This window comes from Micropterus salmoides, unplaced genomic scaffold, assembly GCF_014851395.1.
Source record: "Micropterus salmoides isolate LMB-PRFRI ecotype aquatic unplaced genomic scaffold, ASM1485139v1 Ms_hic_scaffold_9, whole genome shotgun sequence".
NCBI classification, from domain to species: domain Eukaryota; kingdom Metazoa; phylum Chordata; class Actinopteri; order Centrarchiformes; family Centrarchidae; genus Micropterus; species Micropterus salmoides.
Window position 1 is genome coordinate 18,184,443 of NW_024044681.1, and position 20,790 is coordinate 18,205,232.

General features: G+C 39.7%; 2 protein-coding genes across 3 annotated transcripts in view; one reads left to right on the plus strand and one right to left on the minus strand.

Annotated features, from left to right (window-relative positions):
* LOC119895282 (rho GTPase-activating protein 26-like) overlaps nt 1-15,010 on the plus strand; it is a 104,458-nt gene extending 89,448 nt beyond the window's left edge. Inside the window, exons 21-24 of the mRNA XM_038708269.1 lie at nt 9,085-9,120; nt 9,264-9,374; nt 10,277-10,368; nt 12,991-15,010. Of these exons, the coding sequence (XP_038564197.1) occupies nt 9,085-9,120; nt 9,264-9,374; nt 10,277-10,368; nt 12,991-13,079 (328 nt within the window). The 3' untranslated portion in view covers nt 13,080-15,010. The remainder of the gene's footprint in view (nt 1-9,084; nt 9,121-9,263; nt 9,375-10,276; nt 10,369-12,990) is intronic.
* Nucleotides 15,011-16,070: 1,060 nt separating this feature from the next.
* The window catches only part of LOC119895281 (glucocorticoid receptor-like), an 81,869-nt gene continuing 77,149 nt past the window's right edge, over nt 16,071-20,790 (minus strand). For both annotated transcript variants that reach the window (XM_038708268.1, XM_038708266.1), the window contains one exon: nt 16,071-20,788. In XM_038708268.1, the coding sequence (XP_038564196.1) occupies nt 20,636-20,788 (153 nt within the window). In that variant the 3' untranslated portion in view covers nt 16,071-20,635. The remainder of the gene's footprint in view (nt 20,789-20,790) is intronic.

The following is a 20,790-nucleotide window of genomic DNA, read 5'->3' on the forward strand; positions in this document are numbered from 1 at the left end:
GAGAAACGGGTCTATTCATCATTCACCCTGTGCTGCAGCAGCTAATAAAACCCATTTAATCCCAGCAGTTACAATAGTGACTGTAAAAATGTTTTTCATTTAGGCAGGCTGGAGCAGAAAACAACTTGTTTCTCAAGTTATACAGTAATGTACTAATGTCACACATATGTATGAAAGTGGGTCAAACGTTAAAGTAGAGAAGAGCCAAGTAGGCCTGTTCACTTTCATTCTTTACACATGACACAAGATGAATAAACTATGCAGACAGCTGAATATTCTCCACTTGTTATCATGTAGTTATACAGTAATATTAGGGGTGTGGGCTATATTAAAAGTACCCACTTTTCTCCCATGTTCTATAATCACACAGTAATGATGAGATATGTGCTGTTCTCACATTCTTACTCTATATCTACACATAAACAACGAGTCATGTACTAGGGAATATAAAAGGAATTTATATTGTTTGGGTTTTTTTTTCTTTGTTGCTCTCCTTCTCCTCCTTCTTTTCTTCTTGTCCTCTGACGAAGGTCCACTTCATGCCTCCTCCTCTGTCTTCTGTGGATGACATAAAAGAACAGTAACTAGCCTACATTAAATCATTTTGACTGGTAAAGTTTAGTAAACTTTAAATTTACTCCATTACCACATAAAACATGGCTTAATAGCAATCACATTTAAGAGAAGCATAAAATTAGGCTTAATAATAACTGTCAAGATTAGCTTATTTGTTACCATTACTAGCTTGAGCTTTAGCCTATATGGCATTTAACACTCCACTACTACAATTAGCCCAACGGCTAGCAGACTTTTCCACTCCTCATAGCATAACAAATTACATGTATTATTCATAGTATTTCTTACTCACCGCTGGATAAGTCACTGCATCTCCCGACAGAACTCCACGGTTGAATTTTCACCCTGAATGGCCTTTTTGTTGAAACAGCAGCTGATAGTTGCAGAGCAATGAGCTGCTCCGTGTTGCAGAATGCTGTGACGTCCTACATCAGCTTCTGTGAGGACACATGTATACCAACACGCACCAGGGTGAGTTGTAACAATGACAAACCCTGGTTTACAGCTAAGGTTGGAAAAGGAGGAGGCATTTAGGAGTGGTGACAGGGCCGGGTGCAGGGCGTTAAAGTACAGGTTTAGCAAGGAGGTGCGAGAAGCTAAACGACTGTACTCAGAGAGACTAAAGAACCAGTTCTCTGCAAATGACGCCACTTCTGTCTGGAGGGGGTTCAGACAGATCACAAACTATAAACCCAAAGTCCCCCACTCTATAAAAGATTCTCGCCTGGCAAATGAGCTGAACCAGTTCTACTGCCGTTTTGAGAGTCAATTGGACACCATCCCCCGTGACTCCTTCGCTCAGCTTCAGCCTTGGTCCACCACTTCTTCCCCTCCCTCCTCATAGCTGGCCAGCTCCACCCCCTCCCCTCCTCTCTCCATCACAGAGAGGGAAGTCAACGGTCTTTTCAGGAGGCAGAAACCCTGCAAAGCAGCTGGGCCGGACTCTGTCTCCCCATCCGTCCTGAAGCACTGTGCTGATCAGCTGTCTGACATTTTTAACACCTCACTGGAGACATGCCATGTGCCAGCCTGCTTCAAAGCCTCCACCATCATCCCTGTCCCCAAGAAACCAAGGACCACTGGACTACACGACTACAGACCCATCGCCCTGACCTCTGTGGTTATGAAGTCCTTTGAACGCCTTGTGTTGTCCCACCTAAAATCCATTACAGACCCACTCCTGGACCCCCTGCAGTTCGCCTACAGAGCCAACAGGTCTGTAGACAATGCAGTAAACATGGCCCTTCACTACATCCTCCAGCACCTGGACTCCCCAGGAACCTACGCCAGGATCCTGTTTGTGAATTTCATCAACCATCTGCAGGAAAAGCTCTCCCAGCTGAGCGTGCCTGACTCCTCCAAGGGGAACACGGACTTCCTGACGGACAGGTTCCTATCTCTGATTCCAGGACCATCAGCACCGGATCCCCTCAAGGCTGCATTCTTTCCCTCCTTCTCTTCTCCCTGTACACCAACAGCTGCACCTCCAGTCACCAGTCTGTCAAGCTCCTGAAGTATGCGGACGACACCACCCTCATTGGGCTCATCTCAGGTGGGGATGAGTCCGCCTACAGGTGGAAGATCGACCATATGGTGACCTGGTGCAGCCAGAACAGTGTGATGCTCAACGCCCAGAAGACAGTGGAGATGGTCGTGGATTTTAGAAAGAGCCCAGCCCCACCCTCCCCCATCATCCTGTGTGACTCCCCAGTCACCACTGCGGACTCCTTCCGCTTCCTGGGCACCATCATCTCCCAGGACCTCAAGTGGGAGCTGAACATCACCTCCGTCATCAAAAAGGCCCAGCAGAGGATGTACTTCTTGAGGCAGCTGAAGAAGTTCAGCCTGCCTAAGACAATGATGGGGCACTTCTACACCGCCATCATTGAGTCCATCCTCACCCTCTCCATCACCATCTGGTGCACTGCTGCCACTGCAAGGGGCAAGGGCAGGCTGCAGCGCATCATTCGCTCTGCAGAGAATGTGATTGGCTGCAATCTTCTTTCTCTTCAGGACCTGTACTCCTCGAGGACTCTGAGGCGTGCAGGAAAGATTGCAGCTGACTCCGCCCACCCCGGACACAAACTGTTTCTGACTCTCCCCTCTGGCAGGAGGCTGCGGTCCATCAGGACCAAAACCTCTTGCCACAAAAACAGCTTCTTCCCGTCTGCAGCTAGCCTCATTAACAAGGCCTGGGTCCCCCACTGACACTCCCCCCTGCAAATGATACAAATGTCTCTGCACATGTAAATACTGTTTCATCTCATGTTGTGCACAGACCTGGCGCGTAGCACATATTTGTTGTTGATCTTTGTTGTTATATATTTTTATGTTGTCAGTTTATATATTTATATGTACACAATATTCTCTTCCGTTGCGTTACTTCTGCACGGCACAGACACAGAATAATGCACATGTATATATCTACAGAGTTGTTCTTCTATTCCATATTTATATATTTCTATATTTATTTATGTTGACTGTATGTTTGTCTACGTGTAGCACCTTAATCACCACAGCGAATTCCTCATATGTGTAAAACACTACTTGGCAATAAAGCTCCTTCTGATTCTGATTTACCGTAAAGGCTCGAAAGTGCACTCTAGATTTAGCTGCAGCTAGCTGACCATGTGGTTCTCACAAACGGCTCACTTTCCCGCAGTTCTGTGTCCGTGTATGTCGCTAAATGAAAACTCTGTAGGACAGAGCGTCCACATGAAAAAGAAGGAAGACATGGCTGGTAGTATTGTCTTCAAATAGAGTTGCTAAACATCTCAGTTCACTGAAGGAAGCCATCTGACTGTGTGAGGAGCAAGCTTGTTGATGTGTGCACGTCTGCCATTTACATTTATTCATTTAGCTGACGCTTTTTATCCAAAGTGACTTACAATTGCTATATATGTCAGAGGTCTCACACCTTTGGAGCAATGAGGGGTTAAGTGTGGGTCACAGTGGGGGATTGAACCTGGGTCTCTCACACCAAAGGCCGGCGTCTTATCCATTGCATCATCTCCACCCCGTGCCATCTGACTGGTCCACCAATAAGGGAGAAGTTTACCCCAAGCGGGAAGCTTCCGGTCTGAGACGTGAATCCAATGCGCAAGTCCCATAAACCTACATCCTATTGAACGGCCAGCAGGGGGTGACTCTTCTGGTTGCAAAAAGAAGTCTGGCTCCATTAGAAATAATGGTGAAATGACTCTACTTCTCTGCTGATTTATTACCTCAGTAAACACTTTCATAATATGTTTATGGTCTCAATCACTAGTTTCAGTGTGTGTTCAGAATAGGGGGAAATCTGAGGTTTTTGCTCACAGGGATTTATTTTAAATACTTTAACCTCATTATTTGAAGCTTTGGCCACGTTTAACATGGACATCCAACATTCTAACATTGTGGATAAGCCATAAAATATGGAAAAGCATAATAGGTCTCCTTTAACAGTATCTGTCATCCTGTTAGCTATTTGTGCTGCAGCTTATGTACCAATATTGCAATCTGTCAAGGGCAAAAAATACAATAAAAACAACAACTACAAAAAACAGGTCAGTTTCACAGTGTATGACTGAATAAAAATGATTTCATTTTCTGTTCTGTTTCCAATCTGGTCTGGATATCAGTCAGAGCTCCATTTGCTTAACAGTTCAAAACATTGTACACTTCAATTTCAAACCAAGAGATTAATTTTACAAAGTCAGTTAATAAACCAACATTCACAATATGTCAGCTCAAACATCCTTCATTCGTGTGATACAATCTAAATCTCCAAAACAACCACTGAGTGGACCATGCTGTGAAAATGTTTGACAATTGTTGTTTTCAAGGTCAAGAATGAAGAATGTCACATATCCCTTCTCCTCTTTGTTATTGAATGAGTGACAGTGTTAACAGTCTTTATTGAAGTGGCTCATATGTTTGCTAAAGAGAGATAGACCATATGTATGCCTTAGGATATAGCAGCATCACTATGGCAACTACATTTCACATCATCAAAAACTATTTAAAAAAAAAAGGGAGCCCAGCTATAAATTAGTTATGTGCAGAGTGGTCTATAAGAGAAAAAAAGCCATGGTTGTGCTTTAAAATAACAAACAATGAATAGGGAGTGAAATGTCTGACACTGGAAGTAGAATAGAGTAATATTCTGCCTTTGCTAATCTTGTGTATGCACAATACCTCAGTTTTTTTTTACACTTACATTCACCAGGTGGCCTGTTACAGCTCCAGTTTAAGCTGTTTAGCTTTACTTAACTAACCAATTGAACAAAGAAAAAGGCTTGACTCTTCAGTCTCCCCAAATTTTACCATATAGTAAATGGTCTGTTCTTATAATAGTGTCTTTCTAGACTTCCGAAATGTCACATTCACCTGATGGCACATCAATGAGCAATTTGGAGTTCAGTATCTTGCCCAAGAACACTAGAACATGCAGACTGGAGGAAACTGGAGGAGCCGGGGGTCGAACCACCGACCTTCTGCCTCCTGAGCCACAGCCACCCACATATTTTGATATTTAGAAAGATATCGAATAGTGGTGGGCATAGATTAATTTTTTAAATCTAGATTAATCTCACTGTAATCTTGGAATTAATCTAGATTAAAATGGCTCATTTGAATTCTACCGAAGGCAATCAGAATATGTGTGCTACCCAAATAATGACTAAAAGTAAGTCTTTGAGAACGGGTTTATCAAGCCAGGTGGCGCATTAGACCAGGGGCTCATCTCCTGTTTCCAAAATGCATCAAAAACTGCTTGTGAAAACCATTGGGAAGCTTCTTAAAAATAAATTTTCCTTGAAGCAAACCTCGCGGCTTCATAGCTGCATCCATGTTAGCACGTCACATTTGATGTGGTAATTTCACAGTAGGCACACACACAGGTTCGAAGACTCGTTCTCGCCCCCTACAGTGCAATTCGTCTAGGTATACATCTGCGCTAAAATATCAAGGTGAAAGTCATCATAGCTTGCGTAGCAGGCCTACATCTGCAGCCTGTTTTCCTGGTCTACTGTGAAGATCCTGTTATTTGGCTGTGAGCATCCTGGTGGTCCAGTCTGCAACCTATGGACTCTGCCCCCCTCCCGCCGTATCTAAATAAGGTAGAATGGCTGCGTTTCGGGACGAATGAAACACCTCAATCGTCATTCAAAAAAAAAGATTGCTTGAGTGAATTTACTTTCTGTGATTGAAAACAGCTTCTTTCATATAACTCTGTGAAAGTGTGACGTATCCACCTGATTTTTCCCTGTTCTGTTAAGTACTGTGGACTGTATGTGCTGAGGTAGTTTGGCATATCAGAAATTGCTGTGTTTCATTCATCCCGCGTTTCAATCGTCCCGCCTCTCCCCTATAGACCCAGCTCCCAACCCAACTTTGAGAATAGATTAACGGCGATTTTTATTTTTAATCGCCCAATAAGAGTCTCACGTTAACGCAGCACGTTAACTCCGATAACAGCCCACCAATAATATCGAATTATATCACATTCTGTACCTGCTTGTTTGAACACTTCATTGAAACTGTATGCTAAAATATCCAAACCAAAACTCGGTTTTTCTTGGATGCACCATTACATCAAACAGAAATATAGACATATCATATATGTATGTACTCAAAACTCAACCAACTGGGATCTCCCTGAAATTTTAAATAGATATTATAGATATATAGAATGGAAGATTAAAACAGTTTGAAACGTCACCCCCCACATGGAAAGAACCTATATAAACATATATGTTTTAATATAGGTTTTGATATAGGTTTTTAATATATGTGACATATATAAAATTGGCCGTTTTCCTATTATATGTACATATATGCATATATGTGTACCTATATCAGTGCATACATGTACCTATATCAGTGCACATATATGCACCTATGTTTACCTATATATTAGCAAAATTATAAAAATCCATAGCTACTAGGCAACATAAATAATAGCCCAAAATGTAGAAATTTACATTATTTATTAACTTAAGAACAATCAAATAGTACAAGAACAAAAATAAGACAAAAACTGAACAGAAATGTTGACATTGTCTTCAAATTCATTAACCACAGTGAAATCCTCAGATAGATGTGGGATGATGATGATTACTTGAATGTATGTTCTATGTACTTTTGTTTTTTTTTAGTTTTTTTTTGCTACATTTAGACTAATGACCTGTCAGCCAAATTCATCTAGAAACTGCATTAAGACATTACAGAAAACATTGCATTTTGCATTGCATTTGGTGGATGTAACGGTGAATGTGTGGATGTGTATGAGCTGTAATGTGAATCTGGAAGTGACTTGAAATTGGGGGGAAAAAGGCTTGATTGACGAAATAAAAAAACAACAAACCATTTTGTTATACATTTCCTTCTTTTCCACTATCTTTATACAAGAAAGAATTGACCTTGTAAATGTTTCAGGAAAACATGTAGACATCATAGCTTTCCATCTCCTCTCACTTAATTGTTAAATTCCATAACATGCCAGTTACATGTGATACCAATTTCACGTGTTCGCACATACATAAGTCCCTGCATAATTTTCTTTAAGTTCTTAGTTATTGCCTTGATAATAGAAAATATGAGCTAGGCATCATGTATGACAGTTGCCAAAGTGAGATATAAGCTACAAAATGACCAGATCCTGTCATGAGCTATATAGGAGACATATCTTGCATCCACATATAGGGCTTATATGTGGATATAAAGAAGCAATACCAGAGACCTATATGGCCTGTATATGCACCTCAGTTTTGCCTATATGCTGCATATATACGCATATATGCAGCATATATATTATCATATATGTGTATATATGCAGCATATATGTGCATATAAACTGCATATAGGTTTCATATATGCGCATATATCCTCATATAGGTTCTTTCCATGTGGGCCATGTGGGTATAGAAGTGTTTTAAGTTAATCAGTTCATTTGAAACTAAGACTTTGGCTATCATCAAAATCTATCTAGCAGTGAGCTGTGGTTATGTAGCTGTGCTCTGCTCTTGGAGACCGTTTTTTTCACTTGCATAAACCCCTCTGTGAATACAATTGAACTTCAGCACTATTAACTTGTACCATTTAACTCAATTCTTGCAACAAAATCATGCCATGCCATTGAGTGTATTTTATACTCAATGGATTGATTAAGTTAGATCAATTAAAAGGTAAAACTGTGTTGATATCTCAAATCCTCTTGAATCAGGGAAAAATGGCAGAAGAAGCAGTTTTGAAGCCTTTAGATGATGGAGAGAAATTGTCTTTGCTGTTCAGTATATGAACAGGTGGGTCCGCAGACAAGATTTCTTATCGAAAATCTCTGGGTAATTGTCTCCCATAAGTTAAGTCAATGTTAGTATCAAATGGCTTCCTCTGTAGATGTACTATATACTGAACATTAAGTGAAACCTTGCTGAACCTCAATATGATTTGAGTTCATACAGGCCAGAGCATAAAGAATAGTGGATGAATGATGGAGAAACAGGGGGAGCAGGCTCTCAGAGCCTGAAACACATCATCAGTCATGATGCACAACAGCCTGGATAAGTTTTGTCAGTGGGGGCGTTTGGTTTATTTGTGACTCTCCTGGCCTTGCTTTGGACAGATTTTTCTGCAATGTTTGTTAATCACTTAACAATTATCTCAAAGCTTGCAAAACCTGGTCTTGCCGTTTACATAATTTGATTGACTGTGAATATATTCTTTTTGCTTTCTTGCTTAGTTGCGACTTGCTGTTTCCTCATGCCTCAATCTGTGCCTTTCACCATCTCTCATTCTCAACCATTGTTCATCCTCATGAGCAGCCTGTGATGTATAGCGACCTGCATGTCATTTCTGAGAGCGAAACTGTGGCTTGAATGTGGATCCATACTCTTCCATTAGCTTGAAAAGAGTATAATACAGTATCTAAATCTAAATATTAATTTAGTCTGTAACTATATGATGTTACATGCCTGTCACCTCTGTCTACAGACTGTAAAATGCAGAATATAGTTCATATATTGACTAGGTACCTAGAATTGTGTTGAGGCAAAGTTTATCCACAATGAAGACCACTAAATCCTTCATTTGTTTTGACTTTGGAAGCACACCAGAATCTCCCATTTTGTTCATCATGGCTATTAGCCTTCTCCTAAGATTGTTATTTTCGTCAGGGCTGGATCACATTAAGCGACACCCACTGAGACCTGTTAAAGAATTAGTTTCTCCTTGCAGCTAAATAATTTGGGTTTTATTTAAAAATGTTTTCAAGCAAGGTCCACTCTGCGGAATAATTCCTTGTGTGTTGGAAATGTAATGCAAGTACACCTCAGTGAGATAACAATCGAGAAGAGAAAACCTATCAGTAACATAATCTCTCTAAGCATAATGTTTAAATTAATATCAAGCTAGGTGAAATAACTTTTCTTTATTTTCACAAGTCCAGAAACATTTGTAGTACTTGACCTTGTGGCTCATTGATTAGGATGGATTACTTATCTTGCTTTTTATTTCATCTTGTGTTTCCAGGCTGAACCCAAAGAGTCGTGGCAGCATACCAACCAGGTAAGAAAAATGCGTCTATTTAAGAACACATTGGTCACGGCTGATAATTTCCAGAACTGAATGCATATTTAAATAATTTTTCTTTGTGGTATAATACTGTGAATGCTATGAATTAAAACTTTTTGTGGGTATGTGTCCATCAGTGCAAAGTCTCCCAGCCCCACCTCACCACGTTCTCCCTCCTGGCCGATGTTCTCAGCCCCATCAAGTCCGCAGCCGGCGTCCTCCGCCTCCAGTGACTCCTCTCCTGTCAGGTTTGTCCACATTGTTTGTGTGATGATTTAATCACAGTGAAGCATTAGAAGACCAGACTTGTGCTGGGAAAGCCTTTGTTAGCCATACTAGTGTGTAAATAGAGGTATTGGAGTGCATAGAAATTGTATTTAAGCACTCATCAATTACTATTCAGCAAATTCTTGATTGTAGTTATCAATATGTTATTACTTTCTCAAGCAACTCTTCAAAATTCATCATGCCAGATGTCTCGACTGTTGCCAGTTTATTTTGAATTTATGAAGCAATTGTAATAGTATATTCAAGAAAAAGGTCTTTAACCGCTACAGCTGCAGTAGTCTTCCTTACTTCAGGGTCCATAAGAAAAGCACTTGACTATGACCTCAGACCTTTCCAGTGAAAGGAAGGAATTTTAAAAGCTAAATTGCTCCTCTAGGGTTAAAATTGGAATAGAAATGTACCTTGATCAGAAGCAGTTAATCAACTCAACCTTTTGCATGCACACATACAGCATTTGTCAATACATTACAGTACTTCACATTTCAAGCTTCAAATGTCCTGGTTGCCACTGCAGCAGCACCCTCAAAACCCCAGCCTTTCCTTCAACTACTACCCTCTGCGTGGCAGTTAGCTGATTCTGCGGGAGAACCTGATTCTGTATAAGTTTGGAATATATGGCCATTATATGTCCAATAAAAAGGCAAATGTGGAGACCTATATAAAAATCCAACATCATCAAGTTTGACTAGTGAATACAGCCAGTTGTTACTTATATAGCAGTAAGTATAAAGTAATAACCTGTCTGTGGTTTGTGTAACGTGTTACTTTAGGTCTAAATTTGAGGTGTCTAAATTAAGCATTGTTTCAAAATGAAAGCTGTCTGAATCCTACTCTCTCACTCTCACTCTCTTGTTGTCTCCAGTATTGCAGGCAGGAAGGCTCGAGCGCTGTATGCCTGCAAGGCAGAGCATGACTCCGAGCTGTCCTTCATCGCTGGGACCATCTTTGAGAATGGTGAGTCAAGCTCTGGACTTGCCAGCAGAAAGGAAAAAGGAAAGAGTGTGTGTCGGTGTTTGTATAGAAACAAACAATTACTGTCAAAACAAAAAGTCAGCCTTGGGAGTTTGCTGGACTTGATTTAGCTTGGGTGTTGGATTTTATCATTGGTGTTGAAAATGTGTTTAAATTCATCCAAGCAGTCGTGGGATTTTGCCCAATAAATTATAACTGGAAGGCTTTTAACACCATTTTTAGTGAATACCATATATTTTGACTGCCATCAATTTTTTCTAATTAACATTAAATGGTTTCTTTTCATTCGTCAACAAAGTTTTTCCTTAAGCAAGGTGAGGCGTTCCTGTTGGAGGAAAGCGGAAGGTGGAGTTGTACGAAGAAGCTTTATAGCTGACACCTTGCAGTAAATTACTCTGAGCCTAAATGTGTCCAGTACCTGGACTTGGATGTGCACTTGCTCTTATTGCAAACTTCTCCAGAGAATATTAGAAGCTGGCAAGCAGACTAGAGTGTAACAGATGCAGACAAGTGCAATGCATTGCTTTTGCCCAAAGCCAAGCACTTAATATCTTTCAGATCTGAGGAATCATTTGCTTAGTTTTGGGCAAAAAAGCACGTATATATATATATAATATATATATGAAAGTAACCCTACACACGCACACAAAAAATGACACACAAAACTCTTGAAAAGATAGCTTCTATTTTTCAGTGGCTTCCTTTAATTTTTTCCTTATTGCCTCCTCTCTGTTCTCTTTCTCTCCCCTAATTTCAGCCTCTCCAACCTCAAGCTCCAAAAACGCTGAATCACAATTACCCCCCTTGTTTTTTGTTTGGTTTTGGCTTCTATTGAAGACCAGATTTGCACAGATTTAAAGACTATAAAACTATTTACACAGTACTTGCCGCTTCACTCATTATCAGGAAGGATAACTCAAAAGTCCTCACGGTACGTTGTAATTCTCTGTTGGGAAATTTAGCAGGGACACTCAAGATTGATAGGGATTCACTTTTTTTGGTAATGCCAGTTGACACATGGTCTCTCAGACTCCCATATCCTAAATAGAGTTAGCTGCGTTAAGACTATTGCAGGTTATGTAAGGCAGAGGTGTCACCGGAGCCCTTGGGTTCAAAATGTGACCTTGGGGACATGTAATCCCTACAGTGGTATCTCAACACCCCGATCTGATCATGGCTAGCTAGGGACGGAGCATCCCAGCTGTCCCCACGGAGCTCATACTGCAGCTTCAGAATCATTAGAATTCTGTTACAATACAATGTATGAATGTGTTAATCTTAGCTGTTACATAGAATAGTACCAATTATTTAAATCTACTGATTCCTCAAAATAAAAAAAAAGACAGATGAAAACATTGTGCAGTGTCATGTTCAGTTCACATTTGATATCTGTCGTTGATGTAACTGTGTGGTACCATGGTCTGCAGCATTTTTGAGTTAGATTCCCTGTGAGGACAATATGTGGTGAACACACCATTTACTTCTGCAGCAGTGTTCCTTTTAACTTCCTGTGTTTTAGCCATATCTCGCCAGAGGTCATCTTGTTTAGTAGATGGACAGACAAAGTCAGTCTAGACTAGCTGGTGGAAATAATCAGAATCAGAAATACTTTATTACTTTATTAAACTAAATAGCAGAGCATTCAGCAGCCAATGAGCCAGATGCTCCTTCTGAGTTGTTAGAGACCGAAACAGAGCTAAAAGAAGAGGGATGGACTTCATAAGGCCATAATATTTCAATGCTGTGTTTATAGCTTCTTCTTCTTCCCCCAAGTGAGCAAAAAAAATCTATTAACACCAGTTTAAGGAATCGTATCTCCTTCTAAAATCAGGTGCATTTAACCTAAGAAACTAATTTAGATTACTGTCCATGGCCTGACAACCTTTACTGTTCATTTGGCACTGCAATACTATCTGGCTACACGGTGGTATACATGCGCCTTTATGATAAACAGCCAAAGATGACCAGTACTGAAACAACATCCATTGTAGCACCACAACTGTATAAAAAAAAAGTGTTGAGGGGACAAGGCCCAATGAAATGAATGTGATTACCTAAGGTTTTTAGTATGATGGAATTTATTCAGTAGACTCCTCGATAGCAAAACTTTGCTTATGATAATTGTTAACACTAATGGTTTCAATAACATAACCCTAATCAGTTTTGGTTTTACACCTTTTACCAAAATTATTTCTAATAGTTCAGCTAGTTCTCACCTTCGTCTATAGTTGATAAAAATAGTTGACACTGTAGAAAACACCCCTGTGTGGAGTTAACACCTCAAATCCAAGCACATATTCCATGCTCACTTATTAGCAGCTATTTGTATGTGATGTTGCTATTTGTTGTTGATCTCCACTCAAAATATTTAGAAACGAAACATTCACATAATGAGGAACATGTGAAATTGTTAACTGCCCTGTCCTCAGTTATTTGCATTTGTCTCTTAACCCCCATCCCTTCACTCTTTTCTCTCACACTATCTGACACATGGGCTTGTGTACATGTGTTCAGGTCACATGTTTAAGTGATGCACGTTTATGGATATTTCCCCCCCTTATCTTCAGATGTTTAAACGAAATCAATGTTTCTTTCTCTTTCTAGTTCATTCCTCCAGGGAGCCTGGATGGCTGGAAGGGACTCTGGACGGACGAACAGGACTGATACCAGAAAACTACGTGGAGTTTTTATAGTCCAGGGTCGAGGAAAAGACTCGAACTGGACAATATTGGACCGGAGTTGACCAAACTGGACTGTAGAGGACTAGATTTGACTGCACAAGTTAGAAAATTAGATCGTAAACTATACAGGACTGGGCCATTGTTAATGAGGCCGCTGTTGTCTTGACTAGACTGGGAATTGAAACTGGACCAAGAAGATCCATGCCGAATGCATATGACGCTGTAACGAAGCAGACTATGGAGAGACCCATGAATTGCACTGGAGAAAAAAAAAATCCCACTGTGGTTTCCGGCTGTTATTGGATTAGTGTGGATGACTTCCCAAGTCTTGGTGAAGATGATGTGGTAATGAACCTGGAGTGTGTGTATGTGTGTGTGTGTGTGTGTGTGTGTGTGTGAGGGAGAGAGAGAAAAGTGGGTGGGAGGGGAGGGAGGGTTAGGCGGGGTTGATAATTCTGAGCAGTGAGGCTTGTGATTTTTCACCCCTTGCTTTATGAATCTGAACTGCAGCTTCAGCATCGCCTATTTTTACCATCTTCCTGCAGAGATGATTTGAGATGATGACAGAGAACACATACAAAGCAAGTGGCCTTTAACTTTGGACTTGCTAGTTCACCTCCTCAGTGTGCCCTGTTTGAATAATTGCTAACCCCGTTAAGGGGCTGAAGCTTTTAAAGCGGATTTAAATGATTGTTTTTTGTTGTATGGCTCAAAATGTGTTTGCCAGCATTCGCTATGGAGGCTGGGTAATTCCCCAGGACAAGACTCAACCTGGGTTATGTTTCAAAGCTCCAGTTCGGCAACAGGCGCCCCAGGGCAGATCAGCACAAGATGAGGCCGCCTTCTAAACAGTTCGCCGAAAGGTGAGCATTGGGTTTATCCTTATTTATAATGCCTCTCCCTGTAGAGCCCTCACAAAAAATGTGAAAAATTTCAAACAAGCTCCACGAGCAGATCAGCGGTTTATAATGCCATGTAGGAGTGACAACTGATTCCTGCTGGGTAAAACAAACCCAGCTGTGGGGCCTCACTGTGCTTCTCTAGCTTAGATTTGTTTTTTTGGGACTTTTGGAAAATAGTTGGATCCACTGTCATGTAAAGTGTCGAGTCAAGCTCTATTTTAATCAGGGTGTTCTTTTTAAACCTGCAAATGATTGATCATTTATTTTAACTTTTTCTCCTAGTTTTAAACCATCATGTGGATTCCATCCAACGTTGGTTTTTACATTAGATGATCTAGTCTTCGACAACATGGAGTGAGCACATAGTTGTCTGCATTATGTATGTCATGACCTAATAATGTAATTAACTGAAAAGGACAGACATTTACAATTTGAGTCGGAGTTTACTGACAAGGCTGTCATGTCTGAAGATGTGGTTTTCAGAGAAGTGCAGACATTTGAAGAAAAGAGAAAGCATACATTTTTCAGATATGTATATGTGGGCTGGTCGTCTTTGGGGCTCCAATGAATTTTCTGAGTTAGTTTTCATGAGTAAAGCTGAACTTTTTCCTTGAACCACTTGGTGAACGTCTGTATTAAGTTTTCTGTTTTTTGTTGAACTTTATTTTTGTCTTTTAGGACAGAACATTGAAAGAAAATCAAATGGGAGAGGAAAAAAAACTTAAATGTGAAATAAGACTACTTTGTTCATATCTGAACTTCTTATTTATGAGATTTTCTTAAAGGCGTAATCCTGAACTGTATTCATTTTGAGGTGTTTTATCGACATTGTAAATATATAGCATTTGATAAGGTATAATTTTTTAAGTATGAAATTTTATATTTTGTATTTTTAGCATACTAACTTAATTCCTTAATTCCATCTTTGTTGCCCAGATTTTGTATCATTTAAGTTTATCTACAGCCTTAAATATTCTTTCAGATATTTTGGTGAATTGACATAATTGTGCAGAATTAAAGATAAATGTTCAACAGCTGCAAGTGAGCTCTTTGATTTTCCTTTCAGATTTAGTGCCTTGCCTGAATGTTTATGCTGTGGCTGTATTTACACATGCTGCAGAGCTTCCTTTGCATTTTAATGTGACTGCAGTGTTAAAGAAGTCACTCCAGAATCTACAGTGAAATTCTGGACAAATTCATGACATTGACCAATTGTAAACTGTCTGCACAGTGCTGACCTATGCTCCCAAGCTTACATAGCACGACACGCAAATAAACCAAGCTTCCAGCACAAGCAATTTTGCGAGGACACACAAATGAATTTCTTTTGCAGCATGGGCCAGCACTTCTGAATCACATAAATGATAGTAACACTTGTATATAACACAATGCAAGTAGAACTTCTAGTACATTTGTTGTTAAACTGCACAATTTTAAACTTATCCACATTTTGGATGTAATTGTGCCAAAATCTGTTAATGCAGTTGAGATTAAATCAAAAGTTGCATTTTAGACCATTTTTCATCACTCTGGCCCTTCTTTCTCTAACACTTCTCTAAGAATGCTTAAAGTTAGATGAGGAGGTCAAAGCCAAACTCTCTGAAGCTCACTAATTAACACATATCTCACTTTTTAAATTTGTACACAAACAGAAATGTAAATACGGCAATGTGGGATTTTAGAAGGAGCTGTGTACTATAACTATTGACAAACATCAGTTTATTCATCTGCTCATCACTTGTAGCGTCTCCACAGGATGCCTGGCAACCTCATGATGACAACAAGACTCTTGGAAGTCCCTGCACACAGCTGAAGTAGTCCCAGCCCGTAATCCCTCTGTAAATCCACACAGTTATCTGTTATTTACTGAGCTTTAGAAGTGTTGGTAATTTTTAACTTTGGACAAAGACAGGCTAGCTGTTTCCCCCTGTTTCCATTCTTCATTCTAAGCATTGATAATTACCTCTCAGTGGATAAGTGAAGTGCATAAGCCAAAATGTCCAAATATTCCTTTAAATGATCAATTTTACACTTAAGTACAACATTTCCAGGTCATTTTCAATAGCTGAGATCTGAGAGAAAAAAAGAAAAGCACTGGAGCTGAGCGCTGAAAAACAGGAAATTTTATTGTCTAAGATGTTTGAAATAAATCAGTTTTTCTGAATTTCCACTTTCAACCAGTGATGACAAAAATCATCATCCAAGTTGTTATCAACTCGATGCCAAATCCAATGTCAAAGAACAACACAGATAACTTAATTCAACATTTAATCAAATAGGTGAAAATATCGACACTGACTACAGAAGAGGTGTAATGCGTGAAACAAACTCTTTTTTTAAACAAACATTTTATATATTTTTTGTTTGTGTTTACATTGGATTACATTTACATAACTGAAATACGAACAAAACAGACTTCAGTGAAAGCCATCGCCATATGTACCAGTGAAACATGATCTGCCCTTTATCTTTAAACAATATTAATATTTTAATATTTGCATGTATTTTATACAAAATAGACTTTATCAACCAGTATGAGGGTAGTGCAATTGCGTCAGGCTCTGGTAGATTTACTTTAACATGGAGATTCAACTTTTTTTATATCTCATTTTCTATTTTAAAGTGACCAGTAAATCCTCAAAGCAATATACATGGGAACCAAAGCCTGATTTTAAAAAAAGATACCTTTCAAATAAAATAATAAGTACTAGAAGTTGGATAGTAAGTACTACTTAAAGTGTAACTGCTTGAATACTTCTGTTTGTTAATTTTTTTTCTTCTCTGCTTTGGTCACTCTTTTACAACGCAAAAACCTCTTCCAGTCTCTCTTACCTCCCGTTCCTCCCTCCTTTCCCCCCTCGCTTCCCTATAACTTTAAAACACAGTGAGCATTCAGGTAGACTTTCCCATTGACGTGTAGAATTTACATTTACTTCACGAGACAAACATGTTTAACACTTGCTAATGTATTCAACACGTCTACCTTTTATCAAACACAAACCAACAAACAGAAAAATATTTACTTTCTTGACTCGTTCAATGTACAAAAAGGATTGGATAAAGTTATTCATATCAAAGAGGATCTTGCAGATGTATTGAAAATCGCAGAAAATAGTCTTTTTTTTTTTTTTTTTTACATAATAGATTAATCTCCAAAAGCATTGATATTTTTTAAGGGTTTATCTATTTCCTGATTTGAAATCTTATTTCTATGGCTCTCTGTCTCCCTTTCGCAAGGCCTTTAGTCAAACATGAAGTTGAAAGGTAAAATGTAGTACGAGGAGTATAGATGTTATGTCCATGTAAAAATATTTTGTAATAATAGATACTGTTTACATTGCACTGGCTATGTTGGCGCTGCTATATACACCTATGGCCATTTAGAAATTAGCAGGAATATGGTTACATCTACACGTTAAAGCTGGTTTTCTGAAGCACCGCCACCTGGAAACAAATGTAATACTGTAGGCAAAAGTCACCCAAACAAATGGACTGTTTAGTCAATGAGCGGCATCGAGCCCATGTTAGCGGGTGCAGCTGAAAGCCTACACTGTACATGAAATTACCCCGCTGTGAGCGCCCACCCTTCGACAGAATGGCTGATTAAAAGCATGATGCCTTTTATTGAATAGTGGCTTGTATGCATCCTGCCGGGCTGTTAGCTGTAAGCAACACACAAATAACCGGTCTCTATGGCAACCTGCTACCTGGTCTGTTAACTGCCATTCAGAGTTAATGCGCTGGGGAGGGAAAAGTACCGTTGAGAGTGAACAGCTGAAAATCTGTACGGTTGACATTATAGGCAGAGAGGCCTGGCAGTAGAAAGGTGAAGAAACACTGAGGAAAATAGAGCCATGTCTGCTGAAAGGGGGGAGCATTGTGTTTGCGCTTCCAGCAGAAGCCAATGTTCAAATGCGCTGTCAATGTATTTTTGCTTTGGCCGTCACATAAGCTGGTACGAACATGTTTTTACATTACAGGTGTACCGAATGCTGACCACCACCTTGTTTGACAGCAGTAGGCATTACTGCTTCCTTTGCAGTTCTAAAAATACAATATTTTGTGCATCTCTGGAAAAAGAGGTATCATACACTTAATTGGATGATAACAATCAGTGCTTTTAGGCTGGTGTAGGGGTGACACGACACTATGATCTTTCTCACAAATGAGCACCCTCGAGCAAAAGTTACAAAAACCACATAATGTGGAATGCCAAATGAATAATCACCCTTCTTCACATCTCCAGGAAAAGACATATACAGTAAAAACCTGCTATTACATTTGGCACTAGTGGAACACATCCAAGTGATGTAGTCACTCATAGCCTGAGCTTTGATTCTCTAATTATTTGGACAAAACTGCACCTCCTTCCAAAAATATTTCAATGTTACGGGTGAAATCCTATTGAGAAAACTGAGGCTCCATCCTATATACACGTGTCTCTATTTTCACATGTCATGTACAAAACAAACATTTTCAGCCCATGATGAGCTCAACACCAGTTCCTGTTTGTGCAAACACTTTAAGACAAAGCTGATTAAAGGGTATATTTAATCTAAAATGGTATTTTTTTTTTGTCAATTTTGTCACAAATAATATGCTTTTTGTTTACCTATCAGGAGTACTACATGGTGATGATAATTGTTGGAAAATATGTCTGTAAAATTAAGATGGAATCAGTAAACAAAAAAGTATTGTGTTTATAGGTTTGAGAAATGTCTAGCACTTACTGTGTTAATTGTACCTTATCTTAGAAAATCCAACCAGTCTAGTACTATTGTTTGGTTACAACACACATCAGAAGTTAGTTCCACTCCTAATTGACATTGCTGTGATTTCTGAAGTGGGAACAGGCAGTCTGGCTAGTCACTCCAAGAGGAGCTCCATGAAACCACATGTAAAAAATAAAGTTGCATGAAGCCATGTACTAAACTAGAACCTCAGTATGAATGCAGCTGGCAATGAATGGATGTTTTTGACTTCAAGACAGTTTTTTGCTTGAATGGTTATGGCTTTACACCTGTTTTTTGAAAGGCTATTAAGTTCTAAAACCCCCATTTGTGTGATTGCATCTGAATAAAAGATGCATAGAATATTTGTTCTAATTAACAACTCACTGATTATTCCAACACCTAAACCCTAATATTTAAATCAGTCAATCTACGGCTAAATATAAAAAACCCCACAGCAGATACGCCCTATTTTAATTCCAGTGGTGTCCATTTAGCACAAAGTCGGTTTCCCGCTTTTCACAAACTTGTTAGAGGGAAAGTATTTGGATGAGTATTCGACTGATTGGGGGCGATGCAGCATATTCATCAGATATACTTTACATGTGAAACAACAAACAAAATTTTTGTTTCTTTTCTTGTACTTTTTTTTACCCTCAAAATTAAGATCTTATTATTTCACACTGCTCCACACATTTCTCATCTATACCATATGTTTCTTACGTGCATGTCTGGGGATCAGAATGGAGAGAGCTGCCCAAATTAGAAACAGCCAAATGGAAGTTTGGAAAGAAAACAGGAATTGCCAGCATGAATAAAGCAGTCAATCAAAGGATGTCAAGGTTATATTGTTATGCAAAAAAAAACAACAGTTTCTAGAGAATGGCTATGAAGAGCTGTAAAAGCTAAAAGGCACTGGTTTTCCCTTCTCAGTACATCCTGTGTAAACATTTTGCTGAGTGAATGTGTGTCATCATATACTTTGTATGTTTGTGTGTATGCGTGACTTTTGCATGTATGGTCAGAAATGCGTGTCTGCATAAAATAAATGAAGAATATTCCTTTAGCTGTTTTTTTTTTCTTCTTCCATTGGTCAGGTATATAAATCTGATTTACGACATTTCAGAAAAGACAACTGATTCACAGCGGAAAATAGTTCACCCTTAATCTCCTTGGGTCCACAAGAAAAACAAGATTCTCTCATGTCAGAGTATGTTTCTAATTTTTCTGTGTTTTTGTTTATCCCCTTCATCGCCACCAGTCCTCTGGAAACCACAACAAGCGAACACTCACTACATTCTCTGCGCATTGGAGCTGGGAAGGGCAAATGGAGACAAGCTGGGCTGGTGAGCAGTAGGCTTGAACTTGGGGAGCGCTTCAATAAGTTGCTAATCCGGAGAGTTGAACAATATATTAGGTGTCATGTTGAGGGAGGAAAGGTGTTTCTAGGTGTTGGCCTGTCAGTGAAAACAGCAACGAAACACTGGAGGCAGACAGGAGAGAGTAAGATGCAGGCTGCCACCAAAAGAAACAGCATTAGAGACCTGAGGACAAGGCTGTGGACGGAGGAGGGGGCTCGGAAAAAAACAAAAAAACAGACGCAAAATGCATCCTGCCCACGAGACATTTTCTCCTTGGTTAAGAGGAAGGGCTAAGGGTTGGCGATAGGGTGTCCTACCGTAGTTTGGCCAAACCTTGGAGCAGATTAGGAGGTGTGACACCACAGGTATTGTGCTCCGGGATTAAGCTGAACGGCTGAGGCCTTGGAGGGACGTGGCAGAATTCCTAGAGGGTGCAGGGGAAAACCGAGGAGTCGAATCAGTGATGGGGGAGGCAGGACAAGCAAAGGCTTAGGGCTCGGGGCCAAAGCTTGGGGGCTTAGAGAGGAACACGGGCAGGGCAGGATTTAAGGCATTGCTTCACAGTTTTAAGGCAGTCATTTCTGATGAAACAGCAGAGGCTTGACGCTCCCATCTTTGAATTTTGGTATCTGGTTGGTGATGATCTCCGCCAGCATCTCCGGGAATTCCACGCTGAGGGTTTTATTCACAAAGGTGTAGAAACAGATCTGGAGAAGACCCTCAACCATCT